The 26,463-nt window shown below is 51.8% G+C and overlaps 3 protein-coding genes across 7 annotated transcripts; all 3 read left to right on the top strand.

Annotated features, from left to right (window-relative positions):
* The first annotated feature begins 436 nt into the window (after positions 1-436).
* Positions 437-3,663, top strand: LOC122374319. The gene is made up of 2 exons (XM_043352992.1): positions 437-3,450; positions 3,598-3,663. Exon 1 carries the CDS (start codon positions 555-557, stop codon positions 1,869-1,871), a length of 1,317 nt encoding a protein of 438 aa, XP_043208927.1. The 5' UTR covers positions 437-554; the 3' UTR covers positions 1,872-3,450; positions 3,598-3,663.
* Positions 3,664-9,960: 6,297 nt separating this feature from the next.
* Positions 9,961-16,485, top strand: LOC122374349 (phosducin-like protein 3). 4 transcript variants are annotated; one of them, XM_043353055.1, is made up of 7 exons: positions 9,961-10,396; positions 12,139-12,230; positions 13,431-13,560; positions 13,898-14,034; positions 14,350-14,438; positions 14,828-15,036; positions 15,433-16,485. In XM_043353055.1, exons 2-7 carry the CDS (start codon positions 12,225-12,227, stop codon positions 15,567-15,569), a joined length of 708 nt encoding a protein of 235 aa, XP_043208990.1. In that variant the 5' UTR covers positions 9,961-10,396; positions 12,139-12,224; the 3' UTR covers positions 15,570-16,485. The 4 variants fall into 4 exon arrangements, with proteins under 4 accessions (XP_043208990.1, XP_043208977.1, XP_043208984.1 ...); XM_043353042.1 differs by lacking the exon at positions 9,961-10,396 and adding an exon at positions 11,299-11,456; XM_043353049.1 differs by lacking the exon at positions 9,961-10,396 and adding an exon at positions 11,332-11,353.
* Positions 16,486-17,016: 531 nt separating this feature from the next.
* Positions 17,017-26,457, top strand: LOC122374295 (serine-aspartate repeat-containing protein F-like). Of its 2 annotated transcripts, none has more exons than XM_043352951.1 (9): positions 17,017-17,156; positions 18,288-18,384; positions 19,891-20,106; positions 20,510-20,767; positions 21,049-21,193; positions 21,579-21,699; positions 22,020-22,872; positions 23,268-23,473; positions 23,726-26,457. In XM_043352951.1, exons 4-9 carry the CDS (start codon positions 20,550-20,552, stop codon positions 25,213-25,215), a joined length of 3,033 nt encoding a protein of 1,010 aa, XP_043208886.1. In that variant the 5' UTR covers positions 17,017-17,156; positions 18,288-18,384; positions 19,891-20,106; positions 20,510-20,549; the 3' UTR covers positions 25,216-26,457. The 2 variants fall into 2 exon arrangements, with proteins under 2 accessions (XP_043208886.1, XP_043208894.1); XM_043352959.1 differs by lacking the exon at positions 17,017-17,156 and adding an exon at positions 17,325-17,585.
* Positions 26,458-26,463: the final 6 nt, after the last annotated feature.

Genomic DNA, 26,463 nt, shown 5'->3' with positions numbered 1-26,463 from the left:
ACTTGAAGGATAGGTGGATGAGACTAAGTGATGATATCATGGAAGGCGAAGGAAGGATGGTTAGGTTCAGGGACTTGGTTGATTTTTTGGCCAAGGAAGTGCGAGTTAAGAGAAACCCAGTTTTTGGTAGGTCCTCGGAGAGCAAACAGGCTGCACAGAGGGCAAAGCCACAGGTCTCTGGTCGCATGCAGGCGCAGTGCAGTGCGACTGCAGTAAGCTCAGGATCAGGTGAGAACAGATGCAGGTTCTGTCGAGGTAATCACTTCCTTGATGACTGTCAGGAGCTAAAATGGAGACCGATGGATGAGAGGAAGCAGTTCATTCAGACTCAGAGGTTGTGTTTTGGTTGCTTGCATGAAGGTCACACTGCCAGGTTCTGCAGGAAGCGTAGGAAGTGCAGCATCTGTGGTGGTCTGCACACTACTCTCCTCCACAGGCAGGGTGAGCAGCCACCTAAGGCTGAGCAGGTGAGACCCAGTGCTGCTCCCAGCAGCTCAGTTCAGGTTAGCAGCGGTGGAGTCACTGCTGACTCTGGTCAGAGGACAGGTACTCTGATGCCTGTGGTTCCAGTGAGAGTTGTGTCACCCTCAGGGAAGACAGTGGAAACTCTTGCCTTTTGTGATAGTGGCAGCTCTGGAACTTTCATGAGTAAGAGTCTGGCTGATCAGCTTGGGATGTGCTCAAAGTCCACTACCATTTCTGTTGACACTGTGTGTGGATCTGGGAGTGAGATTTCCACATCTGTGATGGAGGATGTGAAAGTTGGTCCCTTGAAGGGTGAAGGTCTGTTCTCGCTCCCTCCGGTGTTCACTCTTGACCGCATTCCTGTGTCCACTGAGGATGTGTGTGACAGAGTTGAGTTGAGTGCTTGGCCACACCTGTGTGGTGTGGAGCTGCCGGAGACTGATGTTGATCTGAGTGAGGTGGATCTACTGATTGGTGCAAACTGTCCACAGCTGTTGGTGCCGGATGAGGTGAGGAAGCCTGAGGGTGACGGGCCGTGCGCTCTGCGCACCCGCCTCGGGTGGTACGTGATTGGACCCTCCCATCGGTCGGCTCGTGATCCTGTGGGTCAGCACTCTGTGAACCGGATCGGCGTTTCGCGTTCCGACATTCCTGGTAAGGTCTCTGAGGCTGATCTGTTCGTTCAGCTGTACGATCAGGATTTCAAGGACTCAGCTGATGAGACTGAGAGTATGTCCGTGGAGGACAAGGAGTGGGTGAGCATGGTCAAATCTAAGCTGAGGAAGGATGAGATGGGCCATTTTGAGATAGGTCTACCACTCCGTGATGTCAGTGACTTGCCGGATAGCTACTTCACAGCTAAAAGGCGCTTGGAGCCTCTCAGGCGACGCTTGTCTGGCAACCCCGATCTTCGTGATGAGTATGCTTCTGTTGTTCAGCGACTGTTCGATGAGGGCTATGCTGAGGTGGTCCCCGACGCTGAGGTTGAAGCTGGGGAAAGGGTTTGGTATTTGCCGCACCACGGTGTTAGGCATCCAGAGAAGAAGAAACTAAGGGTGGTTTTTGATTGTTCTGCAAAAACTGATGGCCTGTGTCTGAACGATCTGCTGATCAAGGGACCCAACCTCACCAACTCACTTGTTGGGGTGTTGCTTCGATTCCGCCTGAATCCTGTGGCGTTCACGTGTGACGTGGAGTCGATGTTTCACAGGGTTCGACTGCCTGCTGCTGATGCGAACATGCTGCGTTTCCTGTGGTTCAGGAACGGCGATGTCGGCGGTGACGTGGTGGTCTGCCGCATGAAATCGCACATCTTCGGCGCGGTGTCTTCTCCCAGCGTCGCAGGGTTTGCACTGAGGCAGTGCGCTGAAAAAGGTAAGGCCGAGCATCCATCCAGAGGCTGCTAGGATTGTTGATCAGAATGTCTATGTAGACGATGCACTGGTATCGGCTTCATCAGTGGATGGATGAGGCTGTTCGTTTGGCCAGCGATTTGAGACAGTTATGTCAGACAGGCGCATGTTCCGCGTGAGGACAGGGGCAACAACGCGAAGGATCTTGACCTCCAGGTAGAGTCGTTGACGCCAGAGCGTGCTCTAGGCATGCTGTGGTCGGTGGATGATGACACGTTCCGTTTCCGCTTCGTTGACAGGCGCAGACCAGTGACGAGACGAGGCATCTTGTCCACAGTGAGTGCTTGTTCGACTCGCTGGGCATCGTCTCGCCAGTCACCTTGCACGGCAAGGTCTCTGTCTAGAAGCTGTGCCTGATGTCCTGTGGCAGGGATGACGCCATTCCGGCGCCATTCCGGGTTTGGTGAGCTCTGTTCGGATTTTGGTGAGCTCTACTCTGGGTTTTGGTGAGCTCGGCTGTTGGTTTGGTGAGCTCTACTCAGGGACTTGGTGAGCTCTGCTCAGGGTTTTGGTTTGGTGAGCTCTGCTCAGGGACTTGGTGAGCTCTGCTCAGGGTTTTGGTTTGGTGAGCTCTGCTCAGGGATTTGGTGAGCTCTGTTTTGGTTTGGTGAGCTCGACTTGGAGACTTGGTGAGCTAGGCTCTGGGGTGAAGGCATACCAGGTAGGTTTGCTGACGAGCAGTTCTCCACCCAGCAGTGGAGAAGGGTCCAGTACCTCGCTGACCAGTTTTGGCTCAGATGGAGGCGCGAGTACTTGCCGATCTTACAGCGGCGCCAGAGGTGGGTATCTAAGTCTAGGAACGTAGAGCAAGGAGACGTCGTGTTACTGATAGATGAGGATGTGCCGAGAGGTCATTGGCGCATGGGCAAGGTGACGCAGACGTTTCCGAGCAAGGACGGTTTGGTGAGAAAGGTGTCCCTGAGAACTGGTGGCACGGTTTTGACGCGGCCGGTGCATAAGCTGATAGTCCTGCTGCCGACTGCTGACCGGAGCCTGAGCTAGATTGCGATCGTCTGGAGCCGACTGCGGCTCAGACCTGAGTTACTGAGTGTTGTCGCGGCGCGGTGATAATTAAGTGTTTTATTCGGTGTTTAGTGTTAAGTGATGAGTGTTAGGTGTCCTCAACCATGTCGGTTGAGCGGGGGCAGTGTTGGCGCCGTTGGCGCCTGGCGATGGTAACTTTTAGTTGTCTGGGCGCTTGACAGATGGCGGTGTGATTTTCGGTTGTCCATTTGCTATCGATTTATTGATATGTTTATTTTTTGATTTGGTGCCTTGTGTCTTTTGGTTTATTTTAGGTATCGATTTGTAATTTAGTTTTGTATTGTGATCCGCGGTCATAAGTTATTTGGATTTGTTCGATTTACTGACCGTGACCTCTACGGTCACGTGACCCGGCGCCGGCTGACCTGCCACGTCACCTTCTGGGTCAGTGGAGGGGCGGCCGGCGGGGCAGCGCCCATTCTTGGTTGGCCTGTCGCGGCGGCGTTAGCGTGCCGCGCATCGGTTTGGTTTGGTCGTGTTTGGCTTGGTTCGGCCGTTCGACGTGAGTGCACAAGGGCGCACCGTGTAGGTGAGTGAGCGATTTTGACCTCGGAAATTAGTTCATGTTTGTGAGATTGTTTGCCGATTTTGTTTTTCTTTGCTTTGTTGTGTCTGCGTATTCGTTTGGTTGGTGTTCGTTTGGTCATATGTTAAGTTTCCTTTGTTTCGATTCCAGAAACCGCTACGCTTTGTTCCGTTCTGTTTGCTGCTCTACGAGCAATATATGGTCAGCACAGGCGGAGAGCGCGTTTCACTACCGGTCGGCGCGAGATCCGGGGCCCTGAGGTCGTCGGCGGCTACACACGTCACACAAATTTCTAGGGATCATTTTGGATACTAATCTAACCTTCCGTCAACACGTTGAGCACCTAAGAGCACGTTGTATTAAACGAATCAATGTCCTAAGATGCATATGTGGGTTTTCTTGGGGTGCGGACAGGAAAACATTGCAAATGTTGTATATTGGGCTAATCAGATCTACGATTGAGTACAATTGTTATCTGTTTAGCACACTGTCGCCCAGTTTATGCAAACGTCTAGAAGCCGTCCAATCAACGTGCTTGAGACTTCTAACTGGGGCTTTTCGCACATCGCCAGTTCTTGCGCTTCGTGCAGATACCGGCACTCCAGCACTTGATGACCGACGCGTCTTTCTTTTCCTCCGCTATTACTACAGAGCAAAAAAGTGTTCGAAATCACATTGCGGTACCAGCAATGGAGGCGAGGAAACAGTGGCGTATCTAGGATTTCTCTCAGGGGGGATCCGCAGTCAAAAGGGCCCTTGACTGACTGGGTTGAAAGGGCCCTTAAGTGGCAAAAGGGCCCTTGAAGCCTGAGTTGAAAGGGCGTTAGCCCGCGCCCCGTAAGGGGGGGGGGGGGCGAAACGGCCCCCTGTCCTCTTCCGTAGCTATCTCCTAAATGACTGCAGATATCGCCACCAAACTTTCAGGACCTTTTTTTCCAGAGGCTATGATAGGTTGGCCGCAAATACGTCAGAATGACGTCATGTTCTGCCATTTTCGACCCAAAAAAGGTTTCGCAGGAAGAGCTATCAGGCCTACAGAGCTGTAGGAACATGAAAATGTTCCGATATAAAAAGTGTACAATTAACAGGCTTAGGTCAAATCTGAGCACAGTTTACAGAAAGTGCGTTAAAAGAGCTTTGTTTGTTTTGTTGGGTTGGACCCAGGCCCTTTCGGCTTTCGGTCTGACAGGCCATTTCAGGGCCGGAGGGATGATAGGAATTGAGGGAGACATTGGTCTGGGCGGGCACCTTGGTGACTCACTGGGGCTGAGCCTGTCCAACAGGACAGGCCGACCAGCCTCCCAAGTGCTCACTGCACCCGGTTATGAGTGTGCTTCCTTAGGAGCTGCAGTGCGCTCCAATGGGAGCCGCCCGCATGGAATAAAGTTGCCCGTCCAGGTCCAGCCCGGATCAGGGGTTGCGGCATGGAGGAGAAGGATTTGAATGTCCTGAGGATGGAAACGGCGAAAGGGGTGTTAAAAGAGCTATTAACTACGCTTTTCCCCGGTACTGTAGCTCTATTCATTTCCGAATCATGCGGTGGTTTGTTGAAAATTGTCGAAATTGGACCTGAAAATTGGCGAAATTTAACCTTGGATGACCTATGTGAACTGAATTTTGAACTGATCTAAAAAGTGACAGGCGTAATTTCGTCATTATTATTTGCTTGCGTCCCTTCGAACACTGCCTTAGGCGTGTTGGTACGTGGCTCAGAAGCCGAGTTATAGATGCAGGGGTGCGGAGCCGGAGCTGGAGCCGGAGGAGCCGCCGGTGCCGGCATATTTTGCCTGGAGCCGGAGCCGGAGCCGGAGCCGTGAAACAATATAGCCCGGAGCCGGAGCCGGAGCGGTAAAAAAGGCGGCGACTCCGGCTGTTTTTTTTTGTTTTTTTTTTTTTGAAGAGGAAAACATTATTGACCTAGTTCGGTTTCACAGTGCCTGCAAGGCAGTAAAATATGTGGTATTCAAAATAGCCTTGTTATGCAAATACAGAAACAACGTGAACCAATCCTTCATCTTTTCTTTTCCACCCGTATTTATTTGTATAAAGGATGAACTGAGTACTGGAGTCGAAGCCGGAGCCGGAGCCGGAGCCGAAGCCGTTTTTTTTTTTCTCCGGAGCCGGAGCCGGAGCCGTCTGAAATTTCCACGCCTCCGCATCCCTGGTTAGAAGGACCCTGGCCGGGCGGGGGGGGGGGGGGGCGTGGGTGCCACCACATCGTTTTTTTTTTTTTGCGACAGCTCGGAACACGTCGGCAGGCAACAGAGAGCCAAAACTGGGCATAGCTACCTGACCTTTGATGCAAACCGGGCCTTGTGGCGCCCGCATTTTCACGGAGGGCCTCTGGTCGTCTTAAGGACCCTCTGTTACCCTCAGAGGGACCCTCTGATGGCCTCTGAAGACCATCACTGGCCTCAAAGGGTCCTCTAGTGGCCTCCATGGACCTTCTGGGTACCTGAAAGGTCCCTCTGTTTTCTCTCCAGGGGCCCTTTTTACCTCAAAATGTTCTCTTTTACCTCAAATGACCGTATGTTGGTCTAATAGGTACATGAGGCCCCTAGTGGCCTAAAATAGCCCTCATATCATCTAAGGTGACCCCCTGTTTGCCTTAGAAAAGAGGTCCCTCCGGGTGCCTGAGAGGCCCTGTTTGTGTCCCTAAGGGTCCTTTGCTGGCCTCATAAGGCCCCTAGTTGGCCTAAAAAGTCCTCTGATTGTCCAAGGGCCCTCTGTTCGCCTCAGAGGGCCAGCTTTTTCCTCAGAGTGCCTGATGACCTCATAGAGCCCATAGTGGCCTGACATAGCCTTCATATCACCTCAGAGGGCCCTCTGTTGTAAGGCTCAAGTGGCCTTCTCAGAGGGCTCCGACTGCCCTGTGACTGACAATTGTCCACTCTTATCCCTCTTTTGGGTGACCTTTTCCCCCTCTGACACCCAAGCCAAAATACGATTTTGGGACACTGACTCCGAGGGCCAGTTGATTTTCAGAGGGCCCTCTTTGAGGTGGATGTTAGGGCCCTCTGTTCGCCTCAGAGAGCCCTCTGGTGGATTTAGACTTCAGAGGACCCTATTTTGGCATCAAAGGGCGCCTCTCTGTGGCATCAGAGGGCCCTCGGAGGCCTCAAATGGCCCTATTACATCTCAGAGAGCTGTCTTTGACCTCAGAGGGATCTTTTTTGCTTCTTTGTGGTGTCTAAGGGGGCCCTCTGGCCTTTGTTCGCCTCAATGAGCCTTAAGGGGTACTCCGATGACTTCCAAGGACCCTCTTTGATCTCAGAGGGCCTAAACCTCATAGGGCTCATGGTGGTCTGACATAGCCTCATATCACCTCAGAAGGCCCTCCAGTGGCCTCAGAGGGCACTTTGTGACCTTTGAAGGCCCTCCATTCGCCTTAGAGGGCCCTCTTTGATCTCTTTGATCTCTTCGATCTCAGAGGGCCCTTTGTTCACCTCAGAGGGCCCTTTGGTGACCTCCAGGGACCATCTTTGATCTAAGAGGGCCGTCTGGTGGCCTCATAGGGTACCTTGTGGCCTGACATTGACCCTCGTACCTCAGAGGACCTTCTGTTCGTCTTAAGGGGCCCTCTGCTGGTCTTAGAGGGCCCTTTGTGTGCTTGGGAGGCCCCCCTGAGTACCTGAGAGGGCCCTCTGTGTGTTTGAGAGGGCCCTCTGTGTGCCTGAAAGGGTCCTCTGTGTACCTGAGACGGCCCTCTGTTCGCCTGAAAGAGTCCTCTGTGTGCCTGAAAGGGCCCTCTGTGTACCTGAGAGGGCCCTCTGTTTGCCTGCGAGGGCCCTATGTGTGCCTGAGAGGGCCCTCTGTGTACCTGAGACGGCCCTCTGTTTGCCTGAAAGGACCCTCTGTGTGTCTCAGAGAACCCTCTGTGTGCCTGAGAGAGCCCTATGTGTGCCTGAGAGGGCCCTCTGTGAGCCTGAGAGGGCCCTCTGTGTGCCTGAGAGGCCCTATGTGTGCCTGAGAGGACCCTCTGTGAGCCTGAGAGGGCCCTCTGTGTGCCTGAAAGGGCCCTCTGCGTACCTGAGAGGACCCTCTGTGTGCCTGAGAGGGCCCTATGTGTGTCTGAGAGGGCCCTCTGTGAGCCTGAGAGGGCCCTCTGTGAGCCTGAGAGGGCCCTCTGTGTGCCTGAAAGGGCCCTCTGTGTACCTGAGAGGGCCCTCTGTTTGCCTGAGAGGGCCCTCTGTGTGTCTAAGAGGACCCTCTGTGTACCTGAGAGCACCCTCTATGTGCCTGAAAGGGCCCTCTGTGTACCTGAGAGGGCCATCTGTTTGCCTGAGAGGGCCCTCTGTGTGCCTGAGAAGGCCCTATGTGTGCCTGAGAGGGCCCTCTGTGAGCCCTAGAGGGCCCTCTGTGTGCATGAGAGGACCCTCTGTGTGCCTGAGAGGGCCCTCTGTGAGCCTGAGAGGGCCCTCTGTGTGCCTGAGAGGGACCTCTATGTACCTGAGAGGGCCCTCTGTGTGCCTGAGAGGGCCCTCTGTGTGCCTGAGAGGGCCCTATGTGTGCCTGAGAGGGCCCTCTGTGAGCCTGAGAGGGCCCTCTGTGTGCCTGAGAGGGCCCTCTGTGTGCCTGAAAGGGCCCTCTGTTTGCCTGAGAGGGCCCTCTGTGTGCCTGAGAGGACCCTCTGTGAGCCTGAGAGGGCCCTCTGTGTACCTGAGAGGGCCCTCTGCGTGCCCGAGAGGGCTCTCTGTGTACCTGAGAGGGCCCTCTGTGTGCCCGAGAGGGCTCTCTGTGTGCCTGAGAGGGCCCTCTGTATCCTTCACAAGGTCCCTCATTGGCCTAAATGTGTCCTCTAATAATCCTCAAAAGAGTTCTACAATACTTTTCTTTTAGCGAATAAAATGGGAAGTGGTCAAAAGGGCCCTTGAAGTCATTTCAATTTTTTCCGTGTTATAAAAAAAAACTTTTTTCTAGGCTCCAGGGGGGATCCTAGGACCCCCAGGGTCCCCCCTTGGATACGCCACTGCGAGGAAACCAATAACCCGACGCCCACTGCGTAGATCGTGCTTTCTACCCGGGTGCCTTGAGCAAGCTCATCAACTGCTAAACATTAGGCGCACTGAAGTTACTCTAAATCCTCCTATGATTCCATTTTGGCTCCTCAAAGACCTATCCATTGAATTTCTTTTTGATTATAAGAAGACCAGTATACCTCCGGTGGAAGCTCAAATGCTCTTCCAGGAGTATGTAGAGCTCAACTGCGACTCTGCTTTTTTCTTCACAGATGGCTCATGTCACGAAAATCAGATAGGTTCAGCAGCCGTCGGCCCTGGGCTTAGGTTTGGGACCCGGCTTCAAGAATTTACGACAGTCTTTAGTGCCGAAGTTCACGCAATCGAAAAAGTTATGGAGCACATCAAGGCAGAAAAGATTGATCGGGCAACCATCTGTACTGATTCGAAATCCGCTCTTCAAGCACTGGAAAGGACCGATAATGTTACCCACCACGGTATCTACAATATTCTCAGGATCACATCAGATCTCAATGAGGGCCAGCATGTGACCCTTCTTTGGGTTCCAGGTCATTACGGTATTGCAGGAAATGAACGTGCGGATGTCCTCGCAAAGGAGGCTGCAATGCGACCTGATCCAGTTGTGGAACCTATGGCCCAAGGGGACGCTATTCATATGATAAAAATGAAATTCGCCGAGTACCTTCAACGCAAATGGGACCAACATCATGCTGCACATATGTATGCGATCAAACGAGAACTTAGAACATGGGTCACATGTAACCAACCAGACAGGATACGCGAGGTGACCCTGGCCAGATTGAGGTGTGGTCATACTCGCCTCACCCATGGCCACCTTTTTGATAGGACGGGCCCTCCGATTTGCCACACCTGTGACACACGCATCTCCGTAGAGCACATTTTGATCGCATGCACGGCATTGCATCACGAACGAAGACACATCACTAACTATCTTGCGGTACAACACCTTAAAAACGACCTCCCGACGCTTCTCGGGGACGACACAACATTGACAAACCTGGTACTTGATTTCGTCCTAACATCACCCTACTCAGAGCTACTTTAAAGGGACCCTCCCACCTTCAAAAAAGTTTATGAATTGGCATGAAAGTGATGTCGCTCGGTTCACAAAGAGCGAAAACGAATATCTACCAAATTTCACCGAAAAATATTCACCGGTTTTCAAGATATTAGACTTTTACTTTTGTTTACTTTTTTGGGATCTCCGCTGTTTCTAGCGACTTTATTTTAGAAGTGCGGCGCTTGCGGCAGATGTTGCGCGCAAATAGCATATACCACCGCGTGCTACAAAACGTTTTAGTCAAACATTTAAAAATCGTTAGATATTTGCGCTGACGTCACACATTCAGAGGGGTATTCCTAAGCATTAGCCCCTCTGAATCAAAATGCTGCAATTTTGAAATTCAATATTTCCGATTTAAGGCATTTCTCGATGTTGTGAGTGCCGAAACCGGTAATTGTGAGCCAGGGACCCCATTTTGGCTATCTCAACTCAAATCTAATGTTAAGGTGGGAGGGTCCCTTTAACGGCCTTGACTGTTAGCAGGCGCCCGTTTCGCTACCACCAGGCTGACTTGTGATACGGGATGGGTCGGGTTTTTCGCTGGTGCCGAAACACAGAGCTTCGGTGGCAGACGGGTTTTCTCCTGCCGCTGGAGCAGGCTTAGAGGCTCAGCGGCCCAGCGAGCTACACCAGCGGACCCCGGCCGCTGAACAGCGGCGGCGGCCGGGTTGAACGACCACAGACAACCGTCGGCCGCCAACTGCAGCAGCGACAGATTCCCCATCCTCCAAACCATTCCTTTCATCGTGACGCTTAAACATTCACAAACCCCATCCCTCCCAGCGACATATCCCCCACTCTTCAAACCATTCCTGTCATCCAACTCTCGTAACCTTACCATTCACAAACTTCCTCCTTCCCTCCCTTCACAAACATCAATTTACCGGTAAGTTTCACTGTCATTTATGTGTCTTAACGTAAATTCATGGGTTTTTTTCCCATATTCATGGCATAGTACATGGATATGGGTTTTCCCATGTTGTCTTGCTGTAAAAGTGGCCACTGGTATTAGTTAGGACGGCCGGTTGTTTTGCGCGGCGTAGTTAGGTCGCCGCCCTCCTCGCGAGGCCGGTAACGTAAGTTAGGGCCACTAAAAAAAAAAAGGTATTCCTGGATGGGACACTCCGCCGATTTTCCGACCACCCGGCGGCGGCGGCGGATTTCCCGACGGCGAGGGCGCTGGCGCCATTTTAGCATTGCGGGCTATGGGCGGAGCGTGTCTTTTGGTATACTTTTGTCGTTTATTACTTACCTATAACCGATTTTGATGAAAATTTTGTGAACCTGGTAGAACAGAAATTGAGGAATGTCATGGAAATATTCTTTTCCCAGTTTTGATTTAAGAAGTTGCTTAAATTCTGCTGACAAGTGAGGGTTCGTGATTACAGCCGAAGAGCTAATGTTAGAATAAAGCTAAGTTTTATGCTATAACATGAAAATAAGTTGATATTTGTATTGAATCATCAATAGGAACTTGTTTGAATGCCGAGGAACGATGATATTTGATGATAAATTGCATCGGCAAGTCAAGAATACCGGCTCAGTTTATGGGCATCAGGTAAAGATTCCGTATGTGATAGTGACTAAATGGAGCCATAATAATGATAAGAAAGGACTAAAAATTATGTTTAAAGTGTCTGAAATTGTGTCTTATGAGCTTAAGTTCGCTAATTTCGCCCTCCATTACCGCGTTTTTAGCACGCAAGCCGGTGCGGCGGCCGCCGGCGCACTCGCCGCCGATGTTTCGGAGCTCCGCCACCAGGGCGACCGCTTGGTCGCCGGCGCTAGTGTTGGGGAATAGGGAGTGTCCTATCCAGGAGTACTTCATCCATGCCTTGGGCGTGTAGGGATCTACTAGAATCATACCCTGAATCATACGGCCTTGCGAGAATCTAATTACAGATACGGGTGACTTTCACGCTTTCACGCGACAGTTCAAGTTTCAGGTGATTTCGAGGTCCTTCTTCTCAAGTTTGAGCACCTCCCTCAAGCTGTCAAACATTTGTGGTGCAGCGAAGCAAGTGTTTTTTTTTCCAAAGTTATTTGGTCTGCTTGGCTGGTTGGATTAAATGGCCTGAGGGGTGTTCACGGGCACCGCACACTGCTGCGTGTGGTGTGTGTGCCGTGCGGTGTTTGCAGCAGGCGTGGGCGTAGGGGATGGGTATACCGGCGGTTCTGACATCACGGCTGCGTGCGGTGGACGGTCCGCTGTGGCCAGTCCCAGGGGCTGTTCACGGGCCCTGTGTGCGGTCGGACCACATGGCCTCCAAGCTCCGCCCACTGCGTCCTTACGTCAGCCTTCCGTCACCGCACACAGCGACCGCTGTGGCCGGTCGGGACCGGCCATAGGAAACCGTCCACTGCACGCAGCGGTGACGTCAGCACCGTCTGCCCATCCCCTACCCCCACGCCTGCTAGACGCACCGCACGCACCGCACACACCGCACGCAGCAGTGTGCGGTGCCTGTGAACACCCTCTGGTACAGGTGGTACTTGGTAGGTGCTCAATCCCACTTCCCAGATTGGTCATCCATGTGTTGCACAGTAGAATGAGTGCTGGGTTGTTCAGGGTGTTTTGGTCCACTATGAAGGAACTCATATGCCAACTGCCTTATCTCTTTATTCCAGATAAAACTTGGCTGAACTATCACCAGAGATAAGCTGACAAGGCTGCTACATAGTCAGCTGGTATTTGTGCCTAACACACAATCATTATGCAGGTGAGCATTTATCGTTTGTCCACACTGAACCAATCATGGCATCTGGCTGATTGGGTTTGATATACAATTATCAATCCTAGGAAAAGAAAGTTATCAAGGATCAGTGAGGGGCTATCTAAGTGCAGCTGTGCGAGACTGATGTGGTTCTGGGAGTTGTTTGAGACAGCAACGAACCCTGAGATCTGTCAGAGACAGATCTGAAATCCATCAGAGGGAGCCTTGACACTGCTTGAGACAGCTCTGACCCTGACATTTGTCTGAAACATATCTGACATCTGCCTGAGACAGATCTGGTCTCTGACATCTGCCTGAGACAGTCCTGAACCCTGACATTTTTCTGAGACTTCTCTGACATCTGTCTGAGACTTCTCTGACATCTGTCTCAGACATCTGTCTGAGACTTCTCTGACATTGTTGGAGACAGCAATGAACTCTTGACATCCTGTCTGAAGCAGTTCTGACATCTGACATCTGTCAGAGACAGCTCTGGTTCTGGGAGCTATGTGAGACAACTCTAACATGTGTCTAATAAGTCAGTTCTGGTCTCTGGCATCTCTCAAAAACAGCAGTGAACCCTGCCATTTGTTTAAGACAGCTCCAGCAGCACAGCTAAGACTCTGGGCGCCACATGGGGTCGTCTGGTACCCGGGAACCGTTCCGCTCCAGTGACCGCCCCGGACGGGGCCGCTGTGCGCGGTCTGAGTGACGGGGTCGCCGTGCGCCGTCTGAGGGACGGGCCGCCGTGCGCCGTCTGTCGGTCACCAAATGGCGGTGATGCGGACGGTGCGGCGCTGGCTAGGTTATACTACGCCAGTGTCCGTGGTTATTTAGCGCTGTTATGATATTTTGTCTCGGATAAAAAGATGCAGTTTCTGTGTTTCAAGAAGCCGTTTCAGAGAAGTTCGCGTTTTCGCGAGTTTCACAATTTGAACTTTGCTCTGCAAAACGGATCGGTGGACGAAAACACGTAGGTCCAAGGAAAGACGCAAACAAAGTAAAAAGATAAAGCATAAATGTGTTTTGATCAAGCTATTGTCATTATTTTTCTGCTTTTAGGCGCTGTCTGCGCTTTTTTACCAAACTTCCAATTATCTGTATCCAGTTAAAGTCTAAGCGCAATCCCTACTTTCCCTGTGTGACCTCGATAAAGCTTCGTGACCGCTGTGCCCTCTTACACCACCACTTCCTCTTCTGCGGCAGAACCCGGACGAGGACACCGAGTGGAATGACGTGCTGCGCGCCAAGGGCATCCTTCCGGCCAAGGAGAAGGAGATCACCGAACAGGACATCGTCCAGATGGTCGAGGACACCGTCAGCAAAAAGGTCAATGGTACGTGGCGAGGGCGGCGTTTGGGGGAGTGATTTGGTTGTGTCCTGGGACTTCAGGACAGGCCGGGTTTTGGGGTCCAAGGAAGTGTGTTTCTTATGTCAGAAAGGTCCGAAGTGCGCCTTGTCACAGATAACCTTAGATGGTTGAAAACCTGGTAGTTTGAGAAAAGAATACATTTGCATTATAACAGTGGTCTTGGCCTTGGGTCTTCGACAGCTGTACGGATTACATTAAAAATATCACGCCCATATTATCACATATGGAATTGTTAGCTGCTGTTGTACGGAATCACCCAAGACGATCCTCCATGCGCTAACCGAGTCTCGTCCCCCTCCAGGTCGGGGTCTGGACGAGATGGGTTTGGACGAGCTGGACGAGCTCGAGGACGACGAGGACGAGCGCGTGCTGCTCGAGTACCGCCAGAAGAGGATACAGGAGATGAAGGCAGCCGCGCAGGCCGCCAAATACGGAGAGGTACGAATTGTGGAGTGGGAGATAGGGGATGGCCAATTTTAGACTATGAACGGAAGGGCATTGGGATGCGTTTGAAAGTCGTGCATGTCCGTTGACGTTGTGTCAACTTTTTGATGGACTTTGAACGGTTTATTGTACATGACTTAAGGAATTGTTTTAGGTAGTTGTTTGTGCCTAACAAAGCTAGTTTCAACTCATGTCGTCACGCACGTCTCGCTCACTGAACATCTCATTGTCGCAATATCTGTCCATGACACCGACGCTGTGCTTGACGTTTCTGTTGATGACGCCATTCTGTCGGCTCCTCTGCGGCAGGTGCGAGAGATATCTGCCGAGGACTATGTGGAGCAGGTGAACCGGGCAGGAGACGGTATCTGGGTGGTGCTGCACCTCTACAAACAGGGGTACGTACGACGTAACGGGGATGGCTGGGTTACCGAGCCGAGGAAGGCCAGAAAACTTTTTTAGCCTGTGAAAAGGGTGGATGGTATGGTTAAGATTTATTTTGTGTCTGCTTTGTGAGCAGTTGCTGTATGGTCTTTGCTGCTGTCTTTGATTCGTCCTCGTCATTTCACGGAAGTTTGTTTGTTACCTGTTTGCTGGTGGATTTCGTTTCATCAGAGTGCGAAAACTGTTGCAGAGCCAACTGGCACTAGCAAATGTATGCTAAGGCAACGTCGAAGCATATTCCAATGACCCATTAGTAGTTGACATGTCAGTCGATCGCCAATCCACCAGCATTATTTGTCGCGGTTTATCTAACTTCTAACTTAGGCCTTCTCGTCTCTTCCAGGATCCCTCTGTGCACGCTCATCAACCAATATCTAACATCGCTCGCCGGCAAATTTCCGGCGACAAAGTTCCTGAAGAGTATCTCCACCACGTGCATCCCCAACTACCCGGACAAGAACCTGCCGACGCTCTTCGTCTACCACGAGGGCAACATGAAGGGCCAGCTCGTCGGACCGATGACCTTCGGCGGCATGAACCTGAAGTGTGACGGTGAGTAAGGGGGAGGGTTGGATGTAAGTAAGAGCGTGCTGATATGGGGTAGTTCGATATTTAGAGGGTATATTTCGGTAAATATAAGACAGTTGGGGGTTAATATAGATGGTCCTGAAGTGATTTAGATAGAGTCTACAAGAAACATCACGTTTTTTACGTAGTAGGCTGTCTTCGTCACTAGCTATTCCTCTTCTGTCCCCATCTTTCGCTCTCATTCAGCGTCCGGCCATTTTATCTCACCTGCTCAGTTCGCTCTTTAGCTCGTCCGTCCGTCAGTCGTTCGATCGTCCCTCTTCCTCGCTTACTTTAAATGACCTTTTTCGCCGAGGCGTCCTTATACCATTTCACACTCGGCTTCTCTCAATTCTAACCACCCCACTCACCTCCCCACAGAGCTGGAGTGGATGATATCACAGATTGGCGCGGTGAAGACGGACCTGGAGTCGGACCCTCGGCACAAGGTCCGGGACGTGCTCATGTCACAGCTGGGGGGACGACGGCAGGAGGATAGCGACGAGGACGACTGGTGACCTCGCCGTGACCTTAACATGACCTCGCGGTGACCTTGCCGTGACCTCAGCTGGATGTTTTGCCAGTCCAGTCTGTATTGGTTGCCCGGAGAAATTTATATTCAGTCTTTGTGCTTCGTCCAGGGATTTGACAATATTCTCCGACCTTTTATAACTGATGCTCTGGCGTTCTTTCATGGCATATACGCTGACCTAAATTGAACTCAACTGATCTAGACAGTTGATTTTCGTTTTCAACAACGTCCTATGTAAGCTCAGCCAAGCAATTTGGTCACACCAGTCTGTAGTCTTCCCCGCAGTTTTCTTCACTGGAAAAGTGTGAGGTGCCCGCACCACTTGCTTTACTTCAGTCTTCAGCCGTAACAAGGTGAAGCGCGTGAGGAACAAAAAGTTGTTGGCATGTTTGATTAGTACGCAAATTTGGGGCTTGAAAAACATCTATTAATTGACGAGGTATTGTATGAATGGTGTGAAATGACGTGGCAGATCATGCTATCGCAATCCTACGTGTTTGTGTCCCTGTGTGTCCTATATATCATTCGATGAATGATACGAGCGTGTTTGTGCCGTGGGCATTGCGCGAGTGATTGTGTTTTTACTTCACTAATGTAGGCAGTGATGCTTTAGTGCATCGACCATTTTACCAAAGCTTTTGCGATTGATAACTTCATAAAAATCGATACCTATCCTTTTGCAAATCATAAGATGATCGACCGCATGTAGCAATAGCTTCGTGTTGGCATCGTGCAATGCAGAGGTTACGTTTGCCAGGAAATTGTACGAAATTATTTGGTCAGGGAACCGTTTCGTCCGTTTTCATAAAGTGTCTCCCGAGAGCATCGCTAGTGTTTGCTGTGATATAACAGCAGTGCCGTTTTTACCGAGTTGTTTTTGAATATATAACATGAATGCAAGATGTGTGTTATAGACGCGCCATTGCACCGGTTTCTATAGACGGGCAACGCGTTGGACTTGCGACATGAGGTTCCTATCTACGAAAAAGGCCGAGTCTCAAACTGTCAACCGGAGGGGTATGGTGTCATTGGAGCTGCCCTCCACCGGTCACCTGGGTGGGATGACCGTCAGTCTGGATAGGGGACGGAACAAGAACGACGAGGGGCGCTGAGGGTTCTGGGGCCGTATTCACGTCGACTTCGTAAGTCGATTTTCTTTCGTAAGTATAATTTGGTATTCACGTCGACACTTCTTAAGTTTTTATCGATGGAGTTCACGTGATTAAAAAAATTTACTTAAGAAGTAGGTCAAACTTAAGAAAATTCTTACGAAAAAGATCGACGTGAATACGGCCCCTGGTCCTCAAGCTCAGATGTTGGATGCATTACGGGTCTGTAGGTTCAGTTTGGGTTCAGATAGCGGCAGGGTTCGAAACTCGAGGTTTCCAGTCTTCCGATAGGTGTCAGCCCGGTCGCTACAGACGGAACTCTCGTTGACGATCAGCTGATTGTAGTCAACATGTAAATAAACATGGCAGACACCGAGGCGCCAAGGGCTACCAGAAAAAGGAAGCGTGCGACGTTGCGCGATGAAGATAAGGAAAAGGAAGAAGAGAAAAATCTAATCAAAGAGGTGAGGAATGTACTAGCGTGAAAATTTCGAGGCGAAATCTCTTTGTTGCTGCACAATGAAGCGTGAAAGTTAGGTGTAGACAAATGTGGCGCAGATTCTAGTATTTCCGTAAAAAGATGCACTTATTTATGCATTTTGACTTGTTTATATAAGATTCCTTGTAAACAATTGTGCTTAGAGTCTATAAGTTAACCATACATTCAAATTGGCAACAATATGAATGAAAGATGGCCCAGGTTGTATGCAGAAGATAAGTTCAAAAGTTTCCGTCAGCTCTCTGAGTAGCCTGAGCCATGCTTAAAATTCCGGTATTTATTTGTGAGATGTCATATCAGTTTGTTATCTAAGTGTGCTTGTTTGTTATTGATGTTAAAGTGAAGAAAATTGAAATATAAGCAGCCCAAGTTATAAGGGAACTTTGTTCTGTAGGTAAATCTATAGGCCAGTCTGCAAAACATGGCAGGGAGCTCGACAAGATTTTCGGGGTAGACAAAATCCTGCCCCGAATCAGAATGCTGAGTCCAGGGGCAGCCCAATTCCTGCCCCTAATGATGCAAATAATGTAACAATATAATGATGTAGGAAGCAGTGAGAAGCTGAGAAAATCACTTCTGTGTCAATTTTTTAACTTCTGCACCAGATTTTCCTGTTTCTGCCCCAATCTTCCTGAAACCTGCCCCTATTTCTGCCCCAACCTGTGTTGTCTGCCCCGACGAGATCTCGTCGAAGCCTGCCACGTTTTGCAGACTGGTCTATAGGTCTAGGATTGGGATGGATTGCATTGCTGTTGCCTGTTAGTACTTCAATCATAAGGTTTGGTAAATCATGAATAATGGGCAGGTAGCTAATCACTATGGCAAATGATTTTGTGTTTACATAAGCTTCATAATGGCTAGCTTCATTCTCAATTACTTTAGTCTTGTTTGAAGCCTCTAACATTTCTGCAAGATTCTGATTATAATAAAATATTGGCAGCTGAAATATTCGCAAAAGTATAAGTTAGTATTAGTTGACAATGGTTGATGTTTCAATCAACATAAAAATTTGTTTTTGTAATACTTAATTCATCAGTAAGGCAGGATATGACACAACTTAATACAATGCCAAATTACTTCCTCTTCTGATTTACAGCTTACAGCCATTTTGAAGAAGACACGGATCAGAGGACAGACAGCGATCGGGAACTCCTGAGGAAACACCCCGACCATGTTATCCACATCCAGAAACGGCGAGTATGGTATAGAGAGCATGCCTTGAGGGCTCGGTGGCCGGTGGGTTTGTGTTCATCTCCCGAGTCAATCTGTGATAATGGATGACTGGGGTAACTGTGATCTGCTCCTCTCCTGACATGCAGAAGTTGCATGTCACTCATGGATAGTTGCAGAATGGTGATTTGTTACGATGGCCATTCACGGTGTAACATTCATCTACCGCAACTGTCTCATGTTCTCTACCATATTTCTATGTATCATGTCTTGAATCTGAGTATGAACTTCCCGGCCAGGTCTGCTACGCTTTTATTAGTCTGAATTCTGATCATGACATATTTGCGAGCAAACATCCATCCCAACAATTTTTCCTTAGCCCAACCCAATCCCTTTTGTCCCGCAATGGACCACTCATGATGCATCTGGATTCTGGATGGCCGTTGGGGCACGTCAGTAGCGGCGGAACACCTTCGATTAAGGGGGGCACTGCCGACTTTTAGTCTCATTCTTTCCACGCAACGCCCATAGGGCCAATGCTAAAATGCTGAAGTCAAAGGGGGGCACGGTGCCCCGGTGCCCTCCCCGTTCCGCCGCCTATGGGGCACGTGCCGCGTGTCAAACTTCCCGATTACGTAACGATATTGAAAGCTTATGCCTTGGGAATTGTGCCTCCGTTAGACAAGCGTTATTTTCTTTAGGGTAATCATCTCTTCTACCGCGATGTTGACTGCTCTGGATGAAGGTGCTAGGTGACTGCCAGGTGAACGTCGCGGCACGTGCCAAGTCGGGGTATCCGTTTGCGCGTGTGCATGTGCAGGGCCCTTCTTTATCTATATACCTTCCTAGTTCGGCCGACTACAATCAGCTTGTGCACCGTTGAGGAACCGTTAGAAAAGTGCCGGACACGAAACAGGAGTCTCCTTTGGCACGTTCGCACGGGCAGTGCTCACATTTCGCTCACTCGTACTTCGCCCAAATGCCGTTTTACCGGTAAAAATAATATGCGCTTCGCGTGGCTGAGTACGACTCGTATATCAGAGCTGTCTGAACTGCTCGACGGAGTAAGTAACTTCTCCGTTACTGGCCTGTAATAAATGTGAAAATTGGTCTCTTTATATTTCGCTCTTTCCATGGCTAGTTTCTACTTTCTTTTGCGATACAAATCTATTGTATCGTCAGAAAAGACACAGAGGATAATTGGAGGGGCGAATGTAATAGGTTTCTCGGTCCTGTAGTACTGTCCTTATCTTGGCTTGACCCTGCGTTTCATTATCTATTCAGAATTGGCTGATTCATTGTCATTACTGCCCCGGCTCCCCTTATCGCGGTGTCGTCATTCCCATTCCGTTTTACGGCGGTCGTTACCGCTCACCTTGCACGCACCGTCTGCAAAACCGGTTCTGCGAGCAGAAAACCCGTTCATCGGCGAGACAAAGAACTGCACGCATGTGTGATCCCTACGATCCTTCATTGTACGGTTTCACTGCTCATTATGAATATCCGCATTCGCTGCCATCTGTTGACAGACTGGAGAAGTACAGAAGCCGAAAGGCCCGCCAGGAGGAATACGAAGAGCCCGAATCGGTGATAGCGGACAAGAGCGCCGCCCTGGCCGAGGCTATACGCTCTGCGCGTCACCTGGTGGTGTACACCGGTGCTGGGGTGTCGACGTCGGCCAGTATACCCGACTACCGCGGTCCGGACGGCATATGGACCCGGCTCAGCCAGGGACGGGGGATAGGGTGAGAGAGGGTCGCGGGACAGGGTGAGAGAGGGACCGGGGCTGTCAGGGACGCGGGAAAGGGTTAGTGGGGGACCGGAATAAAGTGAGAGAGACTCGGCTCAGCTGCCAGGAGCGTAGGATGAGCGTAGGACGAGGAAGGGATTTAGTCATGCAGAAAGATTCGGTGAAGATTTGACAGGGTTGGGTAAGATTTGGCCATACTGACGTCGGCTAATGCGGCTAATGGCATGCGACCTTAGCTGCTGCAGTACACCGTGCACGGGAAGTACTATGAGAAATTGGCTCAGTTCGTCAGGGACGGGGACATCTCTGTCGGTAGTTCGGTACGGTCTCCCCTCAATACTCACAGACGAACTTCAGCAGTCTTCTCACTAAACACCCCTCCCTCTCCCCTTTCACAGGCAGCACGACCTGACCTCGGCCGACCCGACCGTCACCCACATGGCGCTGTACGGTCTCTGGCAGCGGGGACTGGTGCGGCACGTGGTGTCTCAGAACTGTGACGGGCTCCACCTCCGCTCCGGACTCCCCAAACGGCACATGTCGGAGCTGCACGGTAACATGTATCTGGAGGTGTGTGTCAGCTGTCCGAGACAGTACGTCAGGTCGTTCGACGTCACGTCGAAAACGTCACGGCAGAACCACAAGACCGGCCGCAGGTACGTGGCTGCGACGAGAGGGGAAATGAATGCATTCATTACTTCATTCGTTCATTCATTCATTCATTCATTCGCTCGTTCATTCATTCATGCATTCACATTTCACGTATCATTGTGTGATTGCTTGTAAGATCCCTTCCGTCGTGGACGTGATTGCCAGTTTGAATATAAACACATCAAAGTGTTACCCTATTTTGATGTTGTCACCATGATTCTAAACGCCCAGGCATCCGTGTCCAGGCCAAGTCATAAGGCATCACTACCTGTACCTTCCTCCCCAGGTGTTACGAGTGCGCCACGCCCCTGATCGACACGGTGGTGCATTTCGGCGAGCGGGGCAGCCTGCGGTGGCCATTGAACTGGCGCGGCGCGTGCCGACAGGCGCGGCGGAGTGACGTCATACTCTGTCTGGGCAGCAGCCTCAAGGTGAGAGGGAGGCGAGCGGTGCTAGCTGAGCAGATCGGATGTCAATATATGTGTGACATTCGATCCGAGGGACTGGGCTTTTGCTGATGAAATTCTTAACATTATGTGGGTTTTGGCAATAGAATGGAGCTGGTCATGAAACAGTCTGATGTGTACCTCGTGAGTCCGTACAGGCTATATTAGTTGAAAACGTGTTGCGTTGGCGCCTGGCGGTATCAGAAACAGGTGCGGACCCTTGTGCCTTATTTGGGAAAGAACTTAATAGTGAGATGTTGATATTCCCAGATCTGACTCCCTCTCCCTCGTGTCTTTCTCGTTGTCCACTGATAACAATTTTGAACATTACCGTTGTGTGACGGCCCTCGCCTCTTCTGCCCCTCGTCAGGTATTACGGAAGTACAGCGGGCTGTGGTGCATGCACCGTCCGCCCCACAAACGGCCGCGACTGTTCATCGTCAACCTCCAGTGGACGCCCAAAGACGACTGCGCAGCGCTGAAAATCAACGGTCAGTGAATGGCCGAGAGTGGGTGCACTACCGGACGGCCGTGCTCGGTCGTTTGTCGCCCCTAAACGCGCCTTATTATTGCTAACGATTAAATAGGATTGACGTCTTCAGCAGCCAATCATGCTCGTGATATTTTTGGCAAATCATGAAATGTGGTCCTCTTTTTTTCACCCAGAGCCTCAGTCATGGAGGACCCACCATCATTATTGCCACATCATTGCTGCGGTTCAAGACTCGCGTCCCAACTGTTTAAGCTGAGCCTCTGACCTTTTCATCTCCGACACTACAGCGTGTTCTCTAACACCTTCGTCCACCCCCAGGTCGTTGTGACGACGTGATGGTGCGTGTGATGGACCACCTGGGACTGCCGGTGCCGCACTACTCCCGGGCCGCTGACCCGCTCTTCCGACTGGCCACGCCGCTACACAGGAGTGAGCCGGCGCCGCGGTGTCGTCTCACACGGCCAGAGACCGAGGGAGAGAGTGGAGAGGAGGAGAGAGGAGGGGAGGAGGAAGGAGAGGGGACGGAGTCGGGTCCTGGAAGGCCGGATGAGCCGCCCGAGGGACGGCTAGAGGTGGTAACACAACAGTCATCAGAACATCCAAACAGTGAGACAGCTCGGACACTCCACCGGTCAGACTCGGTGAGGACAGAGCAGGAGAGCAGTCAGGCAGAGCGGCGGAGCGCGGCGCCCGGCCGGCCGGCCGAGTGTGCCATATCGCCCCAGAGTCCCCCTCTGTGTCTCCCCGAGGGCGGCTCCCTGCTGCTACAGACACTGCTGGGAGGCCGGACGGCCGCGCCTGCCAACGGAGGAGGGGCCTCACCCGAGAGCGCTGCTCAGAGACGGTGGACACCGGCCGTGACGGCGGGCGTCACGAGCGTGACGGCCAGCGTCACATCCAGCGTGACGGCTCTCCCGGAGAACGTAACGGATAACACCACAGACGATACACCCAGTGTAACATCAGTGCACATCTCCGCCCTCACCTCATCCCTAACAACCGTAACGGCCGCCGTGACGGACAGCTCCTGTGACGACGTGTCGGACGTGACGTGCGCCGTGACGGAGCTGCGTGACGCTCTGGTTCAGACGGACCCGATAGAGTGGAGGGAGGAGGAGTTCACTGTGGTGGAGGAGCTGGGGGAGGTGCTCTGCTCGTCGGCAGCTGACAGGTGGGTCGTGCGGTGCGGGCTTCGCGTTTACCGAGCGATGGTTACAAATTGACACTGTGTTTTCAGAAAATAGGTACTTCTCTTTGCCATTGATGATTCTCGGAATATTATGAATCTAATTAACCAAAGTGCGGTGATTGGATGCACAATGAAATTTTGCTGGTGTTTGCAATAATGTCATCGCTTGATATGAACACACGCTTTTTTACAACTTCGCAACTCGATGAGCCACATCAATTTCTGCACACCATTGGTGGTCCAAACCCTGGTGGAGTCATGTTTCCGCCTACTCAGCCTCGAATTCTCTCACAGCTGCAGCTCTAGCTCTGAGCCCGGCCACAGCCCTGACGGCCGCTGCTCTCCCTGTCTAACCCCCTCCCCTCCCCTCTCCTCAGTTGCAGCTCTGGCTCCGAGCCGGGCCACAGTCCTGACGGCCGCTGTTCAGACCTCTCCCACATCCGGCTGATGGACGGCGACCGCAGCCCCTTCTGTCTCAGTGACGACTGTCTGGACCGACTGAGCAGCAGTGATGTCATCTTCATCGACGTACCGTCCGCGCCGCCCCGGCTGCTCGACCACGACTACTCGCGCTCAGAAATCGGTGGGTGGACGGGAGAGGAGGGATGTTTTGACAGAGTTGGATGCTAGAGCATTGTTCAGTTACGGTGCAATAAAGTTAGACTTGCTCAGTTGTCTTGACGGTGTTGCAACGCGAAAAAGGCGAATGGTAAGCGTGGCGGCCTTGGAAGTTATACCTACATTTGCGATGGAAATTCGCCATGCTGCGGTTCTGGTAGATTTCACAATTAGCTTCGATGTGTAATTTCTTAACGTATGTTCTTATTTCTTCCAGGCGATGAACATACCAACGACGTGACGGAAGAGGACGAAGGCGGTGACGGTGGCATGAATGACAGCATACCGGTCAAAGATGAAGGTGAGAGTCGTGAGTCGACTTACGACAGCGTCCCCGTCTCCTGCCACCTGAGTCGGAGTCAGAGTCCGGTAACGTACGTTGACGCCGCGAGTCAGATCGACCCGCCGGAGTCGGAGACGGGTGATGTGAGTCAGATCGAGTCAATAGCTGAGGATACGAGTCGCGCTGGGGAGGATACGAGTCGGGCAGAGTCACCAGCAGGAAACATGGAGAGTCAGGATGACTCACAGGCAGCTCAGGACGGAGCGAGTCAGCTTGAGTCTCGTGATGAAAGCAGCCGTCAGAGTGAGTCACGCGAAGTAAATGACTCGAATCGAGTCGACGACTCTCAGGATGACGCGGCAGCTACTCAGTCCGAGCCTCGCGAAGAAGACTGCGGAGTACAGACTGAGTTCACCGACTTTGAGTCGCTTCAGGAGACTGCGAGTCATGCCGAGTCCCTCGGCAGCGAAGCGCTGACTCGCGTTGACTCGGCGGATGAAGGAGTCGGTCTGAGTCACGAGTGGCCTGAGTCGCGGGACGGATTCTCCCCGAGCCGTGGTGAGACGGAGAGTCAAACGGAGTCACGACTAGTGCACGATGTGTGGATGGATGGTGGTGACTCGAGTCAGGACTCACAGCAGCGGGAGGACTCAGAGAAGGCGAATGACTCGCAAAGATGGCTCGATGGAGCTGATTCGAGTCGAGACGGAGCTGAGTCGATCCGAGACGACTCTACTCGAGATGACTCTACCCGGGATAACTCAACTCGAGATGACTCGAACCTAAAAGACGCATTCAACTCCTGCCAAAACACCCTCGACTCTGTGCGGGAAAACGGTGACTCGAGTGAAGACAGCACCATCCTAACGAAAGCAGACGTGGACCTGAGTCAGACTGACGTCATATTGAGTCACATCGGAGCCGACACGAGTCAGGACGCCGCCACGTCGACTCGTGACTCTCCTGACTCGATTCGGGACGCGGAGCGTGAAGAAGACAGCAGAGGCGGCCACGGCGACGCTGAAGTCGACGAAGCTGACGTCAATGGTGGCGATGACGGCGTTAACGATGACGATGACGGAGCCGACTCCCCTCCGGCCGCGCGGCGCCGGCCGGGCCGCGCGTGCTCCCGTCGCGCCGTCAGCTACCGTGACCTCTCCTCCTCCTCCTCCTCCTCCGACTCGAACGACTCCGAGTCAGACAACTCCCCTCCGCCAGAGCTGGCCGCCAGTAGCGAGTCATCGGCCGAGTCGGACAGCGAGTCAGACGGCGCTGACTACGTCCGATTCCAGGCAGTGTTTCGGGTGTCGAGGAGAATGCTGAAGCCCGTGCTGGCTCAAGATGCCGGCACCGGCAGTGGTAACGGAGCTGGGTGGTATGGAAGAGGATGTAAGGCAAGGAGGAAACAGAGGAGACTGAAATAGGAATGGAGGACGTGAAAAGGGCAATGAGAGACAGACCTGCGGTCAGTGCTATCGGTTTTTCGTTCGTGATGTAGAAGTATTTGCGTAGAAGTATCCATCGTGGTATAACGACTTGCGAACGACCCGACTTTTACCCAAAGGTTGTGAGTGCAAGTGCATGATGTGTAAGCCAAGCCTTCGCTCGACTAGTTACTTCCTCAAAGCTGGTTTCACAGGTTTAGCGCAGCGTTGTGTAGTATTGTCAATGCTCGTCGCTGGCAGGCTCAAATCGTTCATGACATGGCGGGGCGGCCGGGGCTGCCTCCTGATCTCATACTCGTGGCCGCTCTTTGTGAGGACTTCCCCACAATGTTGTTTGTTTCTAGCTCAGTTATTAACGTTGAAGGCCCTCCCCAGTACGTGATGTCGACCTTTCTTGAATTTGTGTGTGGTTATCTGATCCAGTCACTTGGATTTGACAATCGGACCTAGAGGCTTATGTGGTGCTCGGATTTTTGTACGATTTGTGTGTTACGAGACGAACTGCGAATGTCGCCTCGAACGTGCGAACGCGTCTCCAGCAATGTGCATGCGTCTTTTAACGATGCTGGATTCGCTGTCGATTGACACTAGCCGCTCAGTAAGATACGCCTCCCGGCGCTGTTTGGGGAGCCGCAGCTACTGCCATTCTCTATGTTCCTGTGTCGTACGGCTGGCTCTGCTGAGTGGAGACCACGTGCGAATACCTCATAACCACCGCCGAACGACGGAATAGAGCCGACGCCGGCCACCGCGCGAATACTCCCCGGGTCATACCTCATCAGACTTGCTGGTGATTTTGTGGGCTCGCTGACTGTTCTTTTTGTAAGCGGAGCAATGTTTTCGGCATTCTGTTGTGTACAAGAGCGACACCAAAACACTGGCACAATGACGGGTTTCGGAACCCGAGTTGGCGCATTTAACCCGTGAATCTTGTGCCGCTCCTGCTACCAATCGGGTTCGATTGTAACTCACTCAAAGCCAAATCGTGTCGCACGGAATCGGTCAACCCCCGAACTTGTGATAAATGTCCCGTGTGTGCACACGAGCGTGCACCGCGTGCATGTGTGCACAGTGTGTCAGTGGGGTGTCAACGCGTGTCACTGGCGTGTCAAGGCATCTGGTAACTGTGGTGTGAAGGTGTCAGTTTTGTACCGGGCTGTTTCGAGCCCTCTCCGGTGGCGCCGACCTCAGCTCGCTCGTGGAATATACACAGAGGAGTATGGAGAG

This window comes from Amphibalanus amphitrite, unplaced genomic scaffold, assembly GCF_019059575.1.
Source record: "Amphibalanus amphitrite isolate SeventyFive unplaced genomic scaffold, NRLGWU_Aamphi_draft 000039F_arrow, whole genome shotgun sequence".
In the NCBI taxonomy this organism is placed as follows: domain Eukaryota; kingdom Metazoa; phylum Arthropoda; class Thecostraca; order Balanomorpha; family Balanidae; genus Amphibalanus; species Amphibalanus amphitrite.
Note: the sequence above shows the minus strand (reverse complement) of the source record. Positions and strands in the feature narration are given on the sequence as shown.

Excerpts from the sequence above, each read along its gene's own strand:
- LOC122374319 (XM_043352992.1), top strand. The coding sequence starts at position 555 with ATGCCTGTGGTTCCAGTGAGAGTTGTGTCACCCTCAGGGAAGACAGTG.
- LOC122374349 (XM_043353055.1), top strand. Across the intron at positions 13,561-13,897 it reads CGTCAGCAAAAAGGTCAATG|GTCGGGGTCTGGACGAGATG; the intron begins GTACGTGGCGAG and ends GTCCCCCTCCAG. Across the intron at positions 14,035-14,349 it reads AGGCCGCCAAATACGGAGAG|GTGCGAGAGATATCTGCCGA; the intron begins GTACGAATTGTG and ends CCTCTGCGGCAG.
- LOC122374295 (XM_043352951.1), top strand. The coding sequence starts at position 20,550 with ATGGCGCTGTACGGTCTCTGGCAGCGGGGACTGGTGCGGCACGTGGTG. Across the intron at positions 21,194-21,578 it reads GTCTGGGCAGCAGCCTCAAG|GTATTACGGAAGTACAGCGG; the intron begins GTGAGAGGGAGG and ends GCCCCTCGTCAG. Across the intron at positions 21,700-22,019 it reads CGCAGCGCTGAAAATCAACG|GTCGTTGTGACGACGTGATG; the intron begins GTCAGTGAATGG and ends GTCCACCCCCAG.